At 39.0% G+C, this 20779-nt stretch overlaps 4 protein-coding genes across 5 annotated transcripts in view; 1 reads left to right on the top strand and 3 right to left on the bottom strand.

Moving 5' to 3' along the window:
* Nucleotides 1-311: 311 nt before the first annotated feature.
* On the bottom strand, nt 312-7164 carry LOC125037594 (brachyurin-like). Its single transcript, XM_047630785.1, has 7 exons — nt 7051-7164; nt 5378-5513; nt 4905-5082; nt 3818-3987; nt 2694-2792; nt 2150-2286; nt 312-645 (listed from the first exon to the last, which is right to left on the bottom strand). The coding sequence occupies exons 1-7, from the start codon at nt 7096-7098 to the stop codon at nt 472-474; spliced, it is 942 nt and encodes a 313-aa protein (XP_047486741.1). The 5' UTR covers nt 7099-7164; the 3' UTR covers nt 312-471.
* LOC125037592 (brachyurin-like) overlaps nt 312-20779 on the bottom strand; it is a 29961-nt gene continuing 9493 nt past the window's right edge. The window contains exon 8 of one of the 2 annotated variants that reach the window (XM_047630784.1): nt 312-457. The gene's annotated coding sequence lies outside the window, so the exon portion shown is untranslated. Of the gene's footprint in view, nt 458-10444; nt 10595-20779 lie in introns of those variants that run through there. The other variant, XM_047630783.1, reaches the window with a different exon arrangement.
* Nucleotides 10601-18488, bottom strand: LOC125037595 (brachyurin-like). Its single transcript, XM_047630786.1, has 7 exons — nt 18417-18488; nt 16718-16853; nt 16322-16499; nt 13221-13390; nt 12216-12314; nt 11622-11758; nt 10601-10782 (listed from the first exon to the last, which is right to left on the bottom strand). Exons 1-7 carry the CDS (start codon nt 18462-18464, stop codon nt 10609-10611), a joined length of 942 nt encoding a protein of 313 aa, XP_047486742.1. The 5' UTR covers nt 18465-18488; the 3' UTR covers nt 10601-10608.
* Nucleotides 18489-19277, top strand: LOC125037642 (chymotrypsin BI-like). The gene is made up of 2 exons (XM_047630843.1): nt 18489-18547; nt 18971-19277. Exons 1-2 carry the CDS (start codon nt 18489-18491, stop codon nt 19275-19277), a joined length of 366 nt encoding a protein of 121 aa, XP_047486799.1.

The following is a 20779-nucleotide window of genomic DNA, read 5'->3' on the forward strand; positions in this document are numbered from 1 at the left end:
TCTGAATAATCTAGAATACAACTTTTTCCTTGGTTAAGTATAAGTTAACGTCGAATTTTCGTTTGTCGTGTTTTGCATGTTTAAATGAAAAATAAAACATAATATTCTAAAAAAAAAAAAACGACAAAAAACTTCCAATATAATTTTCCTATACTTCATACATGACAAAACGCGATTACCATCATATTTCATAATCAAGTATAATTATAGCTATGACTCACATTCCCCTCATCAAAGAATCTTGTTTTTTTGTGGTGGTAGTAGTGGTATTTTTAGGAGGTTGAGGATGTAAAAAAAAAGTGACCAAAAACTGAATTTTCAAATGACTTTATTCACCTTCTAAATATAAACATCAACCTCCTCCCCCTCCACAACTACATCAACATATCACTTTCTTTACTCCTTCCATCCTCTACCCTTCCTTCCTCTTCTAGATCACCTAGATCCCCACGTGTTCCTTCGTGTTTAGCCTCAAGGGTCGATAGCGATGCCAGTCTTCTCCGAGATCCAATCCAGGTGCTTCGAGATGCGAGTGAAGCCGGACGGATATCCAGCACCACAGCCGGAACCGGCCGAGAACACAGCGATGCCACGGGCGTACGTGATTCCGTCCTTCACGTAGTTGAGAGGACTGCCTGAGTCACCCTGAAACAGAGGGGGAGGGTAGGGGGAGGACCGGAAGTTTTAGTCAAGTGTTGGAGGTTTGATTACGAAGTGTAGTGCTTTAGTCGATGTTATTGAGGTTTCGTCGATGTTACTGGAACTTTAACGAAGTGTGAACGAAGTTAAATCAAATGGGATTGAGGTTTGTTTGAAAGAACAGGATGGTGAAGTAAAAGGGTTAGATGTTTAACTAAACGGATTAGAAGTTTAACTAAACTTATTAGAAGTTTAACTAAACTTATTAGAAGTTTAACTAAACTTATTAGAAGTTTAACTAAACTTATTAGAAGTTTAACTAAACTTATTAGAAGTTTAACTAAACTTATTAGAAGTTTAACTAAACTTATTAGAAGTTTAACTAAACTTATTAGAAGTTTAACTAAACTTATTAGAAGTTTAACTAAACTTATTAGAAGTTTAACTAAACTTATTAGAAGTTTAACTAAACTTATTAGAAGTTTAACTAAACTTATTAGAAGTTTAACTAAACTTATTAGAAGTTTAACTAAACTTATTAGAAGTTTAACTAAACTTATTAGAAGTTTAACTAAACTTATTAGAAGTTTAACTAAACTTATTAGAAGTTTAACTTAAGAAACTGGAGTTTTATTCGAAATCATGGAAGTTTAATAGAAAGGAATGGAGATAAAGACTCGAGTTCACTTAAGTAAAGGCTTGGCGTTTGCTTAGTTAAACCTTTGTGTTCAATTAAGTGCAAAGCTGAAAGTTAGTGTTGAAGCTAAATAGCGGGGAGAAAAATGCAGGATTTTATGAGCGTTATGGCATATAGAGCATGTAATTAATCTGCAACTGAGAAATCAAATATAGAAAATAACTGGACACAACAAATAAACCGGTTTCATCTACTTTTGTCAATTCCAATAACTCGAAGGCCAGAGCCCCTCGTTGGCGAACACATGCTCATGACACACTGACCTTCACTGCGCTTGCCCAAGATTTAATTTGATTAACATATTTTGACATTTAAAATATTTAAAAAAATGCTTGTTCATCGAAAAAAAATGTCATGATGGGCATATGAATCAGTTATAGCAGGATCTTTTTATATTATGTAATACTTTGCCTAGTAACTGGTCCACTAGTGGTACCATTAGTCTAGTTCAGTTAAGAAAATACTAACTATAATAGAAAAAGAACATAAAAGTAAACGTATATATACAGATATATTAACATATTCATGAGTAGATTTAGATGTTGATGTATGTTTGTATTAATATGCTTAAATACATATATACATGTATGGACACAGGCAAGAACACACACACACAAAGAGAGAGGGGGAGGAAGGGAGAAGGAAGGAGAGAGAGAGAGAGACAAACATACAAACAAGAACAGAAACAGAGAGACAGAGACTGAAAGAAATACAGAACTTAAAAGACAGAAAGACGAAGAGTAATACATACACACATGAACACCTATATATAACCACTATATAAAACTACTTTTATGACAACAGGCCCCTTACACTGCATATTCCAACACCCCTGTCGCCCGAAGTGCAGATATAAAGGTCGGAAATAACTTCCCCATAGACGTCCTGGCATTGCTCGATCGAAATAGTCTTCAGGTTTAAGTACTGCAGCGCGTGGTGGTAACCGTGGGCTGTTTGAAGAAAAAGTTATATAATCTTTTTTTTTTTTCCTTTTTTGCTGTTTAATTGTGGTTAAAGTTTAGTTGTCATGGTGATGTCATTCTTTCCAATATTTTGCTTATATTTCTGTATACTTTTCTGTAAGTGTCTTTCTGTTTTGTATAAATTATTCTTAACATCTCGGCATGCATACATTGCACACATACATTACAGCTTGTACTATTAAAGATTTTCATTATACATTATAATAGTAATAGTGGTATTAGCAGTATTTGTAATAACACTAGTAACAGTAAGGTTACTAGACCATACAGAAGCTACAATGCGAACATGAATAAAATATCAATACTACTATTAACATCGTTCCAGTAATCAAAAATTTAATTGCTGCATGTGCTTTTGTACTTCGATCACTTACTGTCAATTCCCCATCCCGTGGCGGTCACATCCACGTCGACAAAGTTAGCGGACTCAGCGTAATCAGTGTAGCTTGGTAGACACACAGGCTGGATGTAGTCTGTGAACGATTGAATAAGTATTTAGGCATTTTTTCGTGAAGTCATACGAGATGAGTGATGTCTAATGTGAAAAGCAGATTGAATTTCGTTTTTTTTTTTTTTTTATAATGAGATGATTACATTTGCATTTCATTGGTGTTGAATGTGTAATTAGAGTCCCACTCATCTAATTTTGGGTGCAAATAATTTTAATCACTTATGATGAATGAGAATGATTTTGAATGATCTTAGAGTATTAATTTAAAGTAAAGCCAAGTTGATACATGTTAATATAAACATATTTAAAATGAATCACATCTTACTGAAAAAAATAAAAAGTAATTATGTTTAAAAGAATGTAAGCGTGTGCACGGATCTTGAGGCATCCAGGTCTGTGAAGTATGAATAAGAGCTTCACCGGTTAAATTCCCCAGACGTCAGAGGCACGGAGGGGAGGCCAAATGTCTTCCCAAGCACATGCTCATCGGGCCCTTTATGAGAGAGAATTCTATCATAGCTCTCTGTGATATGATACTATATATATATGTGTGTGTGTGTGTACATATATGATATATATACATATATAATATATAATATACATATATATGTATATGTATATATATACATATACATATGTCTGTGTGTGTGTGTGTGTGTGTCTGTGTATGTGTGTATAATATAAATAAGTATATATGTATGTATATGTATATACATATATGTACATATATGTATTTGCGTATATGCACACATATATGTGTATATATATAATGTATGTGAATATATGTATAAGCATATATATCATATCTATGGGTGAATAATATACATAATATATATACGTGAATATGTGTATATACATATACATATATATATATATATATATATATATATATATGCATTTGCGTATACACACACACACATATATATGTGTGTGTGTGTATATTAGGTATATATATAAAGAGAGATTCTAATTAATTTTCCTTTTCTTCTTTCTTTTCATTTCCTACTTGTAAACCCTTTTTCTCGTACTCTCTTTCATCTAACTAACCATTGAACCCGATCGGCTGACGGAGTTTGATGACAGCAATATCGTTATCGAAAATTTCAGGAAAATCGATATCCTCGTGGACGTAATACTCGTCAGTCTCGTAAGTGACCTGACTCTCCTCCCACTGGTCGCGGTTGTGGGCCCCGAACTGCACCTGGAGGAGGCCGGACCTGGGAGAGGAAAAGAAAGAGGGCGTTGGTGAATGGGAAGGAGACAGAAGAAAGAGGTTAGAGAGGAAGACGACACGAATTGGTGGTGGAAGAGGAGGTGAAAGGAGGACCTTGGGGAAGAAGAGGGCGTTGATGAATGGGAAGAAGATAGCAGATAAGAAGAAAGAAGCGCTGTAAGAGGAAGACAAAAATAATTGGAGGTTGAAAAAGATGTGAAAGATGGACCTGGGAGAAGAATAAGAAAACGGTGTTGATGAATGGGAAGAGGGTAGAAGACAAGAAAGAAAAGAGGAAGATGACAAGAAGGAAGGAGATGAAAGGAGGGCCTGGGAGAGGAAGAAGAGGTCGTGGTTTGAATGGAAAGAAAGTAGAAGATGTTATAAGGAATGAAAGAGGAAGACAGCAAGAATTGGAGGTGAGAGAAAGAAGATAGTGTTGACAAATGGGAAGATAGGAGAAAAGAAGAGCAAGGAGGAGGTGGAAGAGGAACACGACAAGAAGAAAGGAGGTGAAAGGGGGACTTGAAAGAGGAAGAAGGCGATGATTAATGAGAAGATAGAAAACAGGAGGAGCTTAAAGATGAAGACGACAAAAGGGATGGGATGAAAAAGGGAGGTGAAAGGAGGACCTGGAAGAGGAAGAAGATGAGGGTATTGATGAATGAGAAGATAGGAGGTGATAAAGGGAGTGAATGAGGAAGATGACAATGACTGAGGTGGAAGGGGAGGAAGGAGGTGATTAAAAGAGTGTACGTAAGAGATAAATAAGAGCGAGCGAGATAACCTTGATAGAAAGGAGAGGAAAACCCGATAAAACATACTGAAATAAAACTTCCTTAGAGAGAGAGAGAGAGAAACAGACAGAGATTCAAACAGACAGACAAACCCCAAACACAAGCCAAATATCCATCCACATACCCTCTAACGCAGCCTCCGCTTATCATGACCCACTCGTCGGAGATCAGGAACCCGCCGCACCACCAGGAATGGTCCATCCACACCACCACATTCCAAGGGTATTCGTGTGGGATGGTTTCTCGGCCGCCGTACAGTCTGGATTCCTTGCTCGGCGCCAAGGGAGCGACGCCACAGCCCTCTGGTGAAAGAGGATTTTTGATTTTTTTTTTTTTTTTTTAAGAAATTGAAGGTAATTTGGTTGATTTGTGGGTCTTGTTTTGTATCATTGTTTATGCTATTTTTTATTATTGTTGTTTTCAGCAGCAGCATTATCTTGATAATATGATAATACTAATAACAATCCCATTAATGACATTATAATGATAATTGTATAACACGAATAAGCATAATGAACTCTAAACTAAATCACATTTTTTTTCATAAAGTTTGTACTGTGTTACAATCAGTGAAAAAAATGAAACCCAAATACTGACCAACCCGCTTCGTGCCGCTGACGTTGCGCTTGGGCTGCTGAGGAACCACCATCCGCTGGAATGCGTTGGCGCGGTTGGGCACGGAGCTGGTACGCGCCTCCAAGTGGCCCGGTTTCCCCCCATGGGGCAGGCCGCTCTGGAAAGGGTAAATTAAATATAAATGATATCACGTTCCAAAATTAAGTATTGTATTTACATAAACATATAAATACATACACGAACGCACGCACACACACACACACACATTTATATGAATATACATATATATACACATACGTATATATGTGTATGTATATATTTCATATTTATATATATATATATATATATATATACGTGTACACACACACACACATATATACATATATATATACGTATATTTGTATATATATATAATTCATATATACATATATATACACGTGTACACACACACATATATATTAGTTTGTGTTGTACCTAGCCCGCGGTTTAAGTGTATCAGGACTCTTAACGCAGGGCAATAACAATTTTATTTAGTCAGTGCCAAAACTCCAGATCTAGATATCTAGCTAATATGTTGCCCATTCCCGGTCGCATAGATTCACACCGAAACAGTCGCACCCATGTCTCGAAACGTTTTGCTTGCTGTAGGGTTTTGAAGCAAGCTGTGGCGGGAGGGTAGTGTGATTTTAGCTTTTCGCAGCGCTACAATCACAGCCAGGATATATTTTGATTCCTAGGGGACTCCAAAGCTAAGACATCGATTGATGGTGACGAAGATTTTCCTTGGTATCCAAAACACTGATATTACGACTAGTACTGCGTTCGGAACTGCTTGTTCAACTCGGACAAACGAGCAAACTAGTTAAAGGGCTGTGTCGTAATCATTCATTTCTGTTTGCCTTCTTAACTATAGAAAAACAAATACACGAAATGACGGTCTGTTTTTTTTTCCAATTCGAATTATAATGTTATAGATATAATAAGACTCCATAAACCAAGGAAAACTGACTCGCAACAGAAAATGCGGTCCGCAATAGCTGGTCCAATCAGTGTGGGACAATTTTATAGCATCTGAAGTCTGATGCTTGAGAGTAATATACCTCTTCTTCCCTCACCCTCTTTACCTTTCTTTTCCTTCCACTACCCCCTCCCGTCCGCCTTTCCAACGTTATCCCCTTTTCTCCTCTTTCTCCTTTTTTCATCCCTTTTCCCTCTTCCTTCCTCTCTTTACTCTCCCCCCTCTCCCTCCATTCTCTTACCCACTCCCTCACACCCTCCCTTCAATTTTTTTCCCATTCCCTCCCTCCTTCCAAGCTTTCATACTCCTCCCCTCTCCCTCTCCTTCACTTCATCCTCTTTACCTCTCCCTCCCTCCTTCCTCTTTCCCTCTCCTTCCTATCATCTTCTTTCCCTTTCCTTCCCTCCACCCTCTTTCCCTCTCTTTCCCCTCGTCATCTTGCCTTCGCTCTCTCCCCCTTCCTCCATTTATTCCCTCTTCCTCCCTCTGTCCTCTTCCCCACTCCACCTTGTCTCCTCCCTCCCTCCCTGCATTCCTTCATCCTCTTTGCCTCTCCTTGTCCTCCTCTTGCCCTCCCCCTCCTTACCTTCCTCCATTACTTCCCTCCCTTCCCCCACTCCTTGCCTCCCTTCCTCCACTCCTTCCCTCCCTACGCCTCACACTCCATCGAACTCACAGCGAAGGCGGCGCAGACAAGTAGGAAAGCAGCGACCTTGTTGACCATTCTGCTGACAGTGTAAGAGCTACGATGTGCGTCTCTGCTTTTAAACCAGGCGCCATGACCTTGCAAGGTACATGGTCGCTTAGATGGGGAAAGATCTTCCGTTTCGTCTAAACAACAAGGTTTCCTTATCGTGTGTGGGAAGCCCTGGGTGTGAAAGGGCGAATGGGAATAAGAGATAATTAGTATCTTCTTTCTGATTCTTTTTCATTTATTTATTTATTTTTTATATCTGTAATTTTTTCTTATTTACTCTTTCGTCTCTTATCACTTATCTTCTCACTTTTTCCTTCTTCTGCCTGTCTTCCGGTTTCATATCTCTCTCTTTCTCTCTCTTTTCCTCTCTCTCCTCTCTCTCTCCCTCTCCCCCCATCCTCCCTCGCTCTCTCTGCCGCCGATGTGCCTGTGGGTAAAGTCGTCACGCCCACTGGCTACGGCCGCTCCTCTGACTGAGTTTCCTCTGGCCGACGAATTTCTGAACTAGTGTTTTCTCTTGCCCTTTATCAGTTACTGATTCTAATGAAATTATATGCAAAAGGTTCCATTATAATCTACGAAAGCAAAAAAGGTCTTTGGGGACAACAGCCGCCAGTGGAACGTTCGACATCCTTCGTCAGGTGGACATCCCTGTCATGACAAACGCTGACTGTGACGCCGTATATGACATCGTCGGCGATGGTGTCGTCTGCGTCGACAGCACTAGCAGCAGGGCACCTGCAACGTAAGTAAATCTATACCTGAGTGCCATATTGCTTCAAATTTCAGGAAAGAAAACGTGGCATCTCGCCCCGTCCTCTACAGCACTCTGGTTTTATTTTCTTTATTCTAATAAAACGACACTCGGTACTTGTGTTCACGTATGTTTTGTATTTCTAAACATGAATACATTTTAATACACTTTTATAAAGGGACCGGGCGAGTTGAAGTGCTCCCGAGTTCGAAGTGAGCTGCTATTTTTTTTTTCTTTTTTCTTTTTTTATGTGAGAAGGGCTACCCCGCCGCCTTCACTCGCGTCCACTACTACCTGGACTGGATCGAGACGAAGACTGGCGTTACACCCTGAGCGACTTCGCCGTCAGCAGATATCTGAAGCTGTCTGTGTAAAGTGTTACAAAGAGGATAGCAATTATAAAAAAGGAACATTAATATATCATAAAATATCCTAAATGATGTCTTCAAGCAACCATTGGTACGCCGTATCGCATCAAATAATAAATCATTAACAAAAACGAGATGCCATATTCCATTATATGGGACAAAAAAGTACTTCCATCGGAGAGCAGCTACTTAACAATCACAAATAAACAACCTAGAAACAATAGTTATTTCAAGGACCTGGATAATTGGAGGTGCCTAGGTTCGTGAACTTGAAGTCAGAGAGAGATATATGCTGCAGTGTGAAGATCCTGGCTTTTTATGATGATTGTGATGATGATGACATGGTGGTGATGGTAATCAAGATGAAGGTGTTGGTGATGTATGGTTGAATGAGTTATCCACTGAATATTCCTCACTTGTCGTCGGTTCCTTTAACACACACACACATATATATATATATATATATATATATATATATATATAGAGAGAGAGAGAGAGAGAAAGAAGATGTGTGTATATACATGCATGTATATATGTGTATAGATACACATATATACATATATAAAGAGATGTGTGTATATCTGTATATATATACATACATACACACATATATGTGTGTGTGTGTGCACATACATATATACATATATATAAATATATTTACATCTATATGTATATACGTATATATATGCATATACACGCATACATGTATACATTTATACATGAATGTACATATAGGGGTCCTGGTCAAACGATGTAGCTTTATCTATATCCCACTGACCAGCGCTTAGGTTAATACAAGGTGAAGAGAGATTAAGAGAGCTAAATATATATATACGAATATATAGGGCTTTATGAACTATACCAGCTCCGTTCCAAATAATCTGATGGTCCTCATGTCGTGTTAATAAAAATGATACAAGCTCTCCGAATGAAGTGGGCAACGGATGACATTACATTATTCTCAGTTGGTAAAGACTGACCCTGACTCGGTTCCCGCTACAGTTTTTAGTTCTTACTTAAACGGTGAATTTAAAAACATACACGCCACTTAAGAGCAAAAATATTAAGTCCCGCGTGCCTTTTCCCACGGAATTCCCAGGATGACATGAACGAAAGAGTAAGATAATATCAAAGTCAAAAAGTCTTCGGGCGGGGGTTGATTTTCCTGAATTATTATTATTATTATTATTATTTTTTTTATTATTAGTCTTATTCGTGTTCTTTATGAGAGAGAATGTTGCATAATATAGAAATTGAAGATATAATCTGGTCGTTCTGAAAATCAGTTAAAAATGATATTGTCTTTTATTTTTATTATTATTATTTTTTTTTTTTTTTTTGTCAAAACTAAAGCGGATGTCTTACGTTTCTTTTATCCTTTTTTTTTTTTTTTTTTTTTTTTTTTTTTTTTTTTTTTTTTTTTTTTTTTTTTTGTTTACTGGTCGATAAATAAATGTTCTTAATATGTTGGCTTCGATGTACCTCCTCCGTTCTCTCTAAAGTTCCATTTATATCCATCTGTCTATCTCTTTGCCTATTTAACCATCTCTATCGATCCATCCATCTTCTTATTTGTATTATGTCATTCTATCTATCTTCCTGCCTTTCTCCTCCTCTCTCTTCTCTTCCCCTTTTCCTCCTTCCGTCTCTGAGTTCTCTCCCGCTCTCTTCCTCCTTCTCCCTCTCTCTATCTCTCTTTCCCTTGCTCTGTCTCTGCGAAAAACTATATCGTATGCAGCCCATGGCTCCAACTGCAATGATGCCATCCCATTCAACAATTTCTCAGGGACATTAAGCATTACATGGTAAGTTCTACATGCCTTGATATAAACATATCAACCAGCGCCTCACATTCTGATTAATCATTGCTATGAGCATGAATTATACATGTCTGGCGTAGACATGAATGCCAGTTCGTTTGACACATTCAGGGTTTCTAAACAATTGATATGTTTCTAAATAGTCTAGAATACAGCTATTTTCTTGGTTAAGTCTAAGTTAACGTAAAATTTTCGTTTAAGTTGAGTTTATATGAAAAAAATAAAACAAAAATTCTTTAAAAAGATGCATGAAAAACATTTTACGTGCTTCATGCTTGACTGAACGCGATTCCCGTCACATTTCATAATTAAATATAATTATAGCTATGACTCACATTACTCTTCTCATCAAAGAATCTTGCTTTTTGTGGTGGTGGTGGTAGTAGTGGTATTTTCAGGAGGATGAGGATGTAAAAAAAGTGACCAAAAACTGAATTTTCAAATGACTTTATTCACCTTTCAAATATAAACATCAACCCCCCCCCCCCTCTCCACAACTACATTAACATATCACTTCCTTTATTCCTTCCATCCTCCTACCCTTCCTTCCTCTTCTAGATCACCTAGATCCCCACGTGTTCCTTCGTGTTTAGCCTCAAGGGTCGATAGCGATGCCAGTCTTCTCCGAGATCCAATCTAGGTGCTTCGAGATGCGAGTGAAGCCGGACGGTAACTCAGCACCACAGCCGGCAGCGGCCCAGAACACGCCGATGCCACGTACGTAGGTGATTCCGTCCTTCACGTAGTTGAGAGGACTGCCTGAGTCACCCTGAAATAGATGGGGAGGGTAGGGGGAGGACCGAAGGTTTTAGTCAAGTGTTGGAGGTTTGATTACGAAGTCTAGAGCTTTAGTCGATGTAATTGAGGATTCGTCGATGTTATTGGAGCTTTAACGAAGTGTGAACGAGGTTAAATCAAATGGGATGGAGGTTTGTTTGAAATAACAGGATAGTGAAGTAAAAGGGTTAGATGTTTAACTAAACGGATTAGAAGTTTAACTAAAGAAACTGGAGTTTTATTCGAAAAGATTGAAGTTCAACCGAAAGGAATAGAGGTAAAAACTTGAGTTTTCCAATAACTCAATAACTCGAAAGCCAGAGCCCATCGTTGGCGCACACAGATGCTCATGGCCCACTGACCTTCACTGTGCTAGCAAAAGTTTAATTTGACTGACATGAAGGTTGAACGAATCTGGTTTAGAAAGTGTTGAAAAAATGCTTGTTCATCGAAAAAATGTCAAGACGGTCATATGAATCAGTTATAGCAGGATCTTTTTATATTGTGTAATACTTTGCCTAGTAACTGGTCCACTGGCGGTACCATTAGTAGAGTTTACTTAAGAAAATAGTAACTATATTTAAAAAAAACATAAACGTAAACATATGTATTTAGATATATTAAGATAGATATATCGTTTTTTTACAGGGAGGGGGAGGGAGGGAGAGAGACAGAGAGAGAGACAAATGTACAAACAGGAACAGGAACAGCGAGACAGAGACTAAAAGAAATAGAACCTCAAAGACAGAAAGACGGAGAGAAACAGACATACACGTAAACACCTCCATAACACCACAAAGTAAACAACTTTTATAACAACAGGACCCTTACATTGCATATGCCAACACCCCTGTCGCCCGAAGTGCAGATATAAAGGTCGGTAATAAAATTTCCATAGATGTCAATGCACTGTTGCGTCGAAATAGTCTTCAGGTTTAAGTACTGCAGCTCGTGATGGTAACCGTGGGCTGTTTGAGGGGAAAATTTTATGATCATTTCTTTTTCTTTTTCTTTTTTAATTAATATTTGTGCTATTTAATTGTGGTTGCATTTTAGTTGCCATGGTGATGTCATTCTCTCCAATATTTTGCTTATATTTCTGCATATTTCTCTGTCTTTCTATTTTGTATAAATTATTCTTAACATCTCGGTATGCATACATTGCACATATACATTATCATCGTTTTGAAAGTCTAAACCTAGACCATTACGTTACAGCTTGTACTATTCAAGATTTTCATTATATGTCATAATAGTAATGGTATTAAAAGTATTTGTAATAACACTAGAAATAGTTAGGTTACTAGTTGTATATACAGAGGCTATAATACGACCATGAATAACAATATCATTAGTACTGCTATACATCGTTCCAGTAATCAAAAATTTAATTGCTGCATGTGCTTTTGTACTTCGATCACTTACTGTCAGCTCCCCATCCCGTGGCGATCACATCCACGTCGACAAAGTTAGCAGCGTCAGCGGCATCAGTGTAGCTTGGTAGACATACAGGCTGGATGTAGTCTGTAAATGATTGAATAAGTATTTAGGCATTTTTTCGTGAAGTCATACGAGATGAGTGATGTCTAATGTGAAAAGCAGATTGAATTTCGTTTTTTTTTTATATAATGAGATGATTACATTTGCATTTCATTGGTGTTGAATGTGTAATTAGAGTCCCACTCATCTAATTTTGGATGCAAATAATTTTAATCACTTATGATGAATGAGAATGATTTTGAATGATCTTAGAGTATTAATTTAAAGCCAAGTTGATACATGTTAATATAAAGAAATGTAAAATGAATCACATCTTACTGAACAAATTAAAAAGTAATTATGTTTAAAAGAATGTGAGCGTGTGCAAGGATCTTGAGGCATCCAGGTCTGTGAAGTATGAAAAAGAGCTTCACCGGTTAAATTCCCCAGACGTCAGAGGCACGGAGGGGAGGCCAAATGTCTTCCCAAGCACATGCTCATCGGGCCCTTTATGAGAGGGAATTCTATCATAGCTCTCTGCGTGTGTATGTATATATGTATATATGATATATGTGTATATATTATATATATAATATATATGTATGTGTCTGTGTATGTATGTGCATATATATGTGTATATATACATATATACACATACTTATATGTATATATATGTGCATATATTTATATATATATATTGTATATATATATATGTACTTATATGTGTATATATACGTGTGTTTGCATAATATATATGTATATGTATATAAATATAAATCTATACATATACGTATATATGTGTATTTGCGTATACACATATATATGTATGTATTATACATATATATACATAAAGAGAAAGATCCTTGTTAATTTTCATTTTCTTCTTTCTTTTCATTTCCTATTAAGAACTTGTAAGCCCTTTTTTCTCGTATTATCTTTCATCTAACTAACCATTGAGCCCGATCGGCTGACGGAGTTTGATGACAGCAATATCGTTATCGAAACGATTAGGATTATCGATATCCTCGTGGACGTAATACTCGTCAGTCTCGTAAGTAACCTGACTCTCCTCCCACTGGTCGCGGTTGTGGGCCCCGAACAGCATCTGGAGGAGGCCGGACCTGGGAGAGAAAAGGAAGAGGTGAATGGGAAGGAGAGGTGAGAGAGGAAAACGACAAGAATTAGAGGTGGAAGAGGTGGTGAAAGAAGGACCTGAGAGAGGAAGAAGAGGGCGTTGGTGAATGGGAAGGGGGGGGGGGGTTGGTTTGCGAAGTTCTAGCTTCGCCCGGGCCTTCTAGATATGGCCCGGCCTGTGTCAGCTTTTTTACGGCTGTCTCATTGAGTTGTCTGACACTCGGTGCTTACCGTGGCGGCGGGATAGCCAGCAAGCGCTCCTGCCGCCATGGTGTAAGCATTTCGCATAGCCTCTTTACCAGCACGGCGGCTGTTGTGGGCGGTCCATGTCTCAGGAATTGTGTATGGTTACAATTTTCTAGGTAGTGGACTAGTGTGGCGTTCGGCTCGCCGCAGTGCTTGCAGCACCATTCATCGCGTTCGATTGTTGGGATAATCTGCCATGCACAGTGGTAACCTAGGCGCATTCTGTGAAGAATGACTTCGGTACCTCTGTTGCTTACTTCAGAGAGTGCCAGTGGTTCAGAGCCTGTGGCGTCTGAGTACCAGCTGGCCGAGGGGGAGGTTCTCGTTTCCTCTCTGTGGAGCTGCCGTAGGAAGGTACGACCGACCAAGGCACACTTCTCCATAAGTAATTTTCGGCTCGGTTTTATCGTCATGGGATTTGGGGGCATACCCCTGCCAGCGGCGGCTAGTCTGTCAGCAAGCTCGTTCCCTCTGATGCCGATGTGGCTTGGGACCCAATTGATGATAATTCTTCTACCCTGAGCAAGAATTCTCTGTGCCATTGTGAGAATCGTGGTCAGTAGGTAGATGTTGTCTGTGGGTGAGCTGTGCTGAAGACAGTCAATGGCTGCCCTGGAGTCTGTGTGTATGACCACGTGTCCTTCCCTTAGGGACGCGTGGCCTAGGGCTCCCATGATTGCAACTGCCTCTGCCTGTAGCGAGGAGGCGTTGTCTGTTACCCTCATGGATCGCGTGGCATCCCTAGCTGCAAAGCCGGCGCCTGCAGTGTGGCTCAAGGGATCGACCGATCCATCCGTGTAGTATGTTCTACTACCCGGAGGAGTGATGGCTGCAATGACCCTGTGGGCTTCTGCCTTTAGGCTAGGCATGGGGTATAGGCTCTTTTTCATTGACAGGTTCATTATGTTGAACTCTATCAGGCTCAGTGCCCACGGCGGGGCTTCGGCAAAGTCGGGGTGGGGGGAGTCTATGCCCTTAGCAAGAAGCTGTTCTTTGAGCTGATGGCGTATCAACACCCTGGCTGTATGAGACAGCCAGGAGTTGTTTGCAACGAGCTCGTTGTCTTGTTCGAGGCATCTGACTAATTTTTGTCTTAGGCTTGTGTTCCTGGGAGCCTGGATGACCTTTGACAGAAATTGTGTTGCCGTTAGATCGATTCGTGAGTCCAGGGGGAGAAGGTTTGCCTCCATCAGGAGGTTGAGAACCTTCGTCCACCTCGGGGCACCCAGAATGATCCTGGCAGCTTCATTTTGGACTGTTTCTAATTTGTCTGTGTGCTTTTTCTTTGCAGCAATTAGAGCGACTGAGGCATAGTCCACAATGGGCCGGACAGCATGTACATAGAATGATCTTAGTACTTTGTGTCTGGCCCCTATGCGTCTCCCAGTCATTGCTCTCATGACAGACAGTCTTGCTTTGGTTCGGTCAACCAGGTACTGGACCTCCTTATGGAAGGAGAGGGTCCGGTCTATCCTTACCCCAAGGTATAGGCAGTCCTTGACCCATTCTAATTCCACTCCCTGGATTTTCAGTCTTGTGCCTCGAACTCTCTGTCTCAAAGCCATGGCTTTGGAAATGGGAAGGAGACAGAAGAAAGAGGTGAGAGAGGAAAACGACAAGAATTAGAGGTGAAAGAAGGACCTGAGAGAGGAAGAAGAGGGCGTTGATGGATGGGAAGAAGATAACAGATAAGATGAAAGGAAAGAGGAAGATGGCAAGAAGGAAGGAGATGAAAGGAGGACCTGGGAGAGGAATAAGAGGTCGTGGTTTGAATGGAAAGAAAATAGAAGATGCTATAAGGAATGAAAGAGGAAGACGGCAAGAATTGGAGGTGGAGAGAAAGAAGATAGTGTTTACAAATGGGAAGATAGTAGAAAAGGAGAGGAAGGAGGAGGTGAAAGAGGAAGAGGACAAGAAGAAAGGAGGTGAAAGGGGGACTTGAAAGAGGAAGAAGAAGGCGATGATGAATGAGAAGATAGAAGACAGGAGGAGCTTAAAGATGAAGACGACAAAAGGGATGGGATGAAAAAGGGAGGTGAAAGGAGGACCTGGAAGAGGAAGAAGATGAGGGTATTGATGAATGAGAAGATAGGAGGTGATAAAGGGAGTGAATGAGAAAGATGACAATGACTGAGGTGGAAAGGGGAGGAAGGTGATAAAAGAGTGGATGTAAGAGATAAATAAGAGGATGTTGATAAATGGGAATAAGTTTATGATGGAATTAAGGGTGGAAGAGGAAGAAGTAGGTGATAAAAGGGATGAAAGAGAAAAAGGATGACGGGAACTAGACGCGGAAGAGAAAAAAGGTAATAAAAAAGATGGTGGGGGCCTTGAAAGTAAATAAACTAGACGAATGCTTATTACCAACGTGAAATAGTTCTCAGACAGTGATGACTAGGTACATAGGTGTTGATAAAGTGGGTGGAAGAGAGAGAAAACGGTTCACATAACATGGAAACAGGGAGGAGGCGATGTTGATAATAACACGGAAGATGACGATCCTGATGAAATAGGGATAAGAGCGAGAAGATAACCTTGATAGAAGGGAGAGGAAAACCTATATCCCGATAAAACATACTGAAATAAAATCTTCCTTAGACAGAAAGAGAAACAGACAGAGAATCAGACAGACAGACAAACCTCAAACAGAAGCGAAATATCCACCCACATACCCTTTCACACAGCCTCCGCTCGCCAGGACCCACTCGTCGGAGATCAGGACCCCGCCGCACCACCAGGAATGGTCCATCCACACCACCACATTCCAAGGGTATTCGTGTGGGATGGTTTCTCGGCCGCCGTACAGTCTGGATTCCTTGCTCGGCGCCAAGGGAGCGACGCCACAGCCCTCTGGTGAAAGACGAGGCTAATTCGGTTTTGTGCTTTTCTTTTTTGTACGTGTATTATTGTTTATCCTATTTTTATTACTGTTATTTTCAGCAGCAGCATTATCTGTATCATGATATGAAAATACTAATAACAATCACATTAATGATATTATAATGATAATTTTGTACTAGTTTGCACTGTGTTACAATCAGTGAAAAAAATGAAACCCACATACTGACCAACCCTCTTCGTGCCGCTGACGTTGCGCCTGGGCTGTTGAGGAACCACCATCCGCTGGAATGCGTTGGCACGGTTGGGCACGGAGCTGGTACGCGCCTCTAAGTGGCCCGGTTTCCCCCCATGGGGCAGGCCTCTCTGGAAAGGGTAAATTAAATATAGATTATATCACGTTCAAAAATTAAGTATCGTATTTACATAAACATATAAATACACCCACGAACGCACGCGCACACACACATTTATATGAATATACATATATATATACATACGTATATGTGTATGTATATATTTCATATATATAAATATATATATATTCGTGTACACACATATATACATATGTATACGTATATATGTATATAAATATAATGCATATATATACGTATATATGTATATAAATATAATTCATATATATACGTATATATGTATATGAATATAATTCATATATATACGTATATATGTATATAAATATAATTCATATATATACGTATATATGTATATAAATATAATTCATATATATACGTATATATGTATATAAATATAATTCATATATATACGTATATATGTATATAAATATAATTCATACATATACGTATACACACACACACACACACACACATATATATATATATATATATATATATATATATATATATATATATACATTTGTGTGTAGGACCTTGTCGCGGTTTAAGTGCATCAGGACTCTTAACACAGGGTAATAACAATATTATTTAGTCAGTGCCAAACCCCAGTATCTAGCTGCCTTGGACCATTATCTAAGTAAATATGTTGCCCATTCCCGGTCGCATAGATTCACAGGGAAACAGTCGCACCCACGTCTCGAAACGTTTAGCTTGCTGTAGGGTTTCGAAGCCAGCTGTGGTGGGAGGGTAGTGTGATTTTAGCTTTTTGCATCGCTACAATCACCGCCAGGATATACTTTGATTCATCGATTGATGGTGACGAAGAATTTCCTTGGTTTCCAAAACACTGATATTACGACTAGTACTGCGTTCGGAAATGCTCGTTCAACTCGGACAAACGAGCAAACTAGTTAAAGGGCAGTGTCGTAATCATTAATTTCTGTTCCCCTTGTTAACTATAGAAAACATGCACGAAATGACGGTCTGTTTTTTTTTTTTTTCAATTCGAATTTCAATGTTATAGATATAATAAGACTCCACAAACCAAGGGAAACTGACTCGCAACAGAAAATGCGGTTCGAGACGCAATAATGGATCTCGCAATAGCAATTAGTGTGGAACATTTTTATAGTATCTATAGTCTGATGCTTGAGAGTAATATTAGAATGTGTTGCTTGATCTGAAACAGTTCAAAGACAGGAAAATGGAGCTTATCCTAAGATCTTTTCCTGAAAGTAATGTGACTTTAAAATTTAGTGAATGCTACATCGACGACAGCAGGTTCCAGTCAAGAATTCTACGAGATCTTGGAAAGGGAAGCCTTTAGTTTCGAGGAATCTCACAGTTAATTCACATATTGTGTTGCACTAATTCACATATCAGCTACTTCCTTAAAGGTATGTACAAGGTTATAATTGAGTTCTTGACTGCTCGGAAAAACAACCATTTTTGTTCATTACAATCTCAATCGCATACTTTTACTCCTCTTCCCCTACTCCTTGCCTCCCTTCCTCCACTCCTTCCCTCCCTATGCCGCTCACTCCATCGAACTCACAGCGAGGGCGGCGCAGACGAATAGGAAAGCAGCGACCTTGTTGACCATTCTGCTGACAGTGTAAGAGCTACGATGTGCATCTCTGCTTTTAAACCAGGCGCCATGACCTTGCAAGATACATGGGCGCTTAGGTGGGGAAAGATCTTACGTTTCGTCTAACAACAGGATTTCCTTATCGTGTGTGGGAAGCCCTGGGTGTGAAAGGGCGAATGGGAATAAGATATAATTAGTATCTTCTTTCTGGTTATTTTATACATTTATTTATTTATTTTTGATATCTGTATTTTTTTTCTTATTTAGTCTTTCGTCTCTTATCACTTATCTTATCACTTTTTCTTTCTTTTGCCTGTCTTTCGGTTCCATATCTCTCTCTTTCTCTCTCTTTCCCTCTCTCTCCCTCTCCCCCCAACCCCCTTTGCTCTCTCTGCCGCCGATGTGCCTGTGGGTAAAGTCGTCACGCCCACTGTGAGTTTCCTCTGGCCGACGAATTTCTGAACTAGTGTTTTCTCTTGCCCTTTATCAGTTACTGATTCTAATGAAATTACATGCAAAAGGTTCCATTATAATCTACGAAAGCAAAAAAGGTCTTTGGGGACAACAGCCGCCAGTGGAACGTTCAACATCCTTCGTCAGGTGGACATCCCTGTCATGACCAACGCTGACTGTGACGCCGTATATGACATCGGCGATGGCGTCGTCTGCGTCGACAGCACTGGCAGCAGGGCACCTGCAACTGGTAAATCGATACCTGAGTGCCATATTGCTTCAAATTCCAGGAAAGAAAACGTGGCATCCGCCGCCTTCACCCGCGTCCACTACTATTTGGACTGGATCGAGGCGAAGACTGGCGTTACACCCTGAGCGACTTCGCCGTCAGCAGATATCTTAAGCATCGTGGAAAGTGTTGAGAAGATAATAACAATTATGAAAAAGGAACATTAATATCATAGAGAGCCATAAAAGTTAATCCAGTATTTAAATTTAAGTCATATCTAATGCGCATGCGCATTGGCAGCATTCAGGATTATTTGTTTAATTCATCTACGGACCAATCCTTACTTACTTACACCATACAGCCGCACTTAATGATGGGGAAGTTGGCGGCAATGAAGGTGAACCCTTATATAATCTTGTGGGTAAACGAGTTCCTTACTGCCAGGACTCAATATGTAAAATGTGATGTTATCACTACAAATACCGGTGCCCCACAAGGGTGTGTGCTATCGCCAATTTTATTCACATTGTACACTAGTGATTGTATGAGCAGTAATACCAGTATTAAATATTTTAAGTATGCCGATGATACAGCAGTTGTTGGCCAATGTATAAATGTAGATACTGAATACAGACAGGAGGTTGAACGCTTTGTTGCATGGTGTAACAGGAACTATCTTGAACTGAATGTTAGGAAAACGAAACAATTGATCGTAGACTTTAGGAAAACACGAGCCAATAGTTATTAACAATGAAGCAGTTGAGATTGTACATAGCTACAAATACTTAAGGTACCACTATAGATGACAAGTTTAACTTTAATGAACATGTGGAGAATGTATACAAGAAAGGGCGTTCAAGAATGTACTTTGTTAGACAACTTGTTAAACTGAATATTGATAATAGGATCTTAGAACTTTTTTATACATCTGTATTGCAGTCTGTGCTAACCTTTTCAATTGCCTGCTGGTTTGGTAACTGTACGATAGAATCGAAAAATAAACTGTCAAAAATTATCAAACACTGTTCTCGTCTTGGAGTGCAAAATGTACAATCTTTGTCTGAAATATTTAAGAGATGCTCATTACATAGATGCAATATGATTTACAATGACTGTGAACATCCATTAAACAGCAATTATACAATTTTACTATCAGGAAGAAGATTGCAATGTATTAAAAGCAGAACCTCACGCTTTGCCATATCATTTGTACCATCAAGTATTAAATTAATTAACAATGAACAGTCCTTCAAACTTTAACTTTACTTGTATGTACTATATGCATCCTACTCACTGTATTATCACTTATTATTATTCATGTTTATTGTAATGAATTGATTGAATGTATGAAAGTGTACAAAAAGTTACACTTTGGTGGTTAATAAAGTATTTATTATTATTATTATTATTATCATTATTAGTATTATTATTTTGAGCCTAGATTTAATCCTGCGCATGCGTTGAGTTGCCTTTAATATTCATAATAACAATAACGAAACAAATTCTGACATTTTCATGTCAGAGATGAATGTGAAAATTCATTAATATATATTCTTATATAAGTTGTGGGATATTCAAACTGCAGATATAATTCTCAACAATGAAAAGAAAAACGAAAAGTTAATCCCACAGAGAATTCCAGAGTTTA

Source organism: Penaeus chinensis, chromosome 23 (assembly GCF_019202785.1).
Source record: "Penaeus chinensis breed Huanghai No. 1 chromosome 23, ASM1920278v2, whole genome shotgun sequence".
NCBI lineage: Eukaryota > Metazoa > Arthropoda > Malacostraca > Decapoda > Penaeidae > Penaeus > Penaeus chinensis.

What these genes read in the sequence shown, in the direction of transcription:
- LOC125037594 (XM_047630785.1), bottom strand. Translation starts at nt 7,098, where the DNA reads ATGGTCAACAAGGTCGCTGCTTTCCTACTTGTCTGCGCCGCCTTCGCT. An exon ending in TTGTCTGCGCCGCCTTCGCT is followed by an intron (nt 5,514 to 7,050) that starts GTGAGTTCGATG and finishes TACCCTTTCCAG; the next exon opens with AGCGGCCTGCCCCATGGGGG. An exon ending in TCAGCCGATCGGGTTCAATG is followed by an intron (nt 2,793 to 3,817) that starts GTTAGTTAGATG and finishes AATCGTTCACAG; the next exon opens with ACTACATCCAGCCTGTGTGT.
- LOC125037595 (XM_047630786.1), bottom strand. Translation starts at nt 18,464, where the DNA reads ATGGTCAACAAGGTCGCTGCTTTCCTATTCGTCTGCGCCGCCCTCGCT. An exon ending in TCGTCTGCGCCGCCCTCGCT is followed by an intron (nt 16,854 to 18,416) that starts GTGAGTTCGATG and finishes TACCCTTTCCAG; the next exon opens with AGAGGCCTGCCCCATGGGGG. An exon ending in AGCGGAGGCTGTGTGAAAGG is followed by an intron (nt 13,391 to 16,321) that starts GTATGTGGGTGG and finishes TTTCTCTCCCAG; the next exon opens with GTCCGGCCTCCTCCAGATGC.
- LOC125037642 (XM_047630843.1), top strand. Translation starts at nt 18,489, where the DNA reads ATGTGCATCTCTGCTTTTAAACCAGGCGCCATGACCTTGCAAGATACA. An exon ending in CAAGATACATGGGCGCTTAG is followed by an intron (nt 18,548 to 18,970) that starts GTGGGGAAAGAT and finishes TACATGCAAAAG; the next exon opens with GTTCCATTATAATCTACGAA.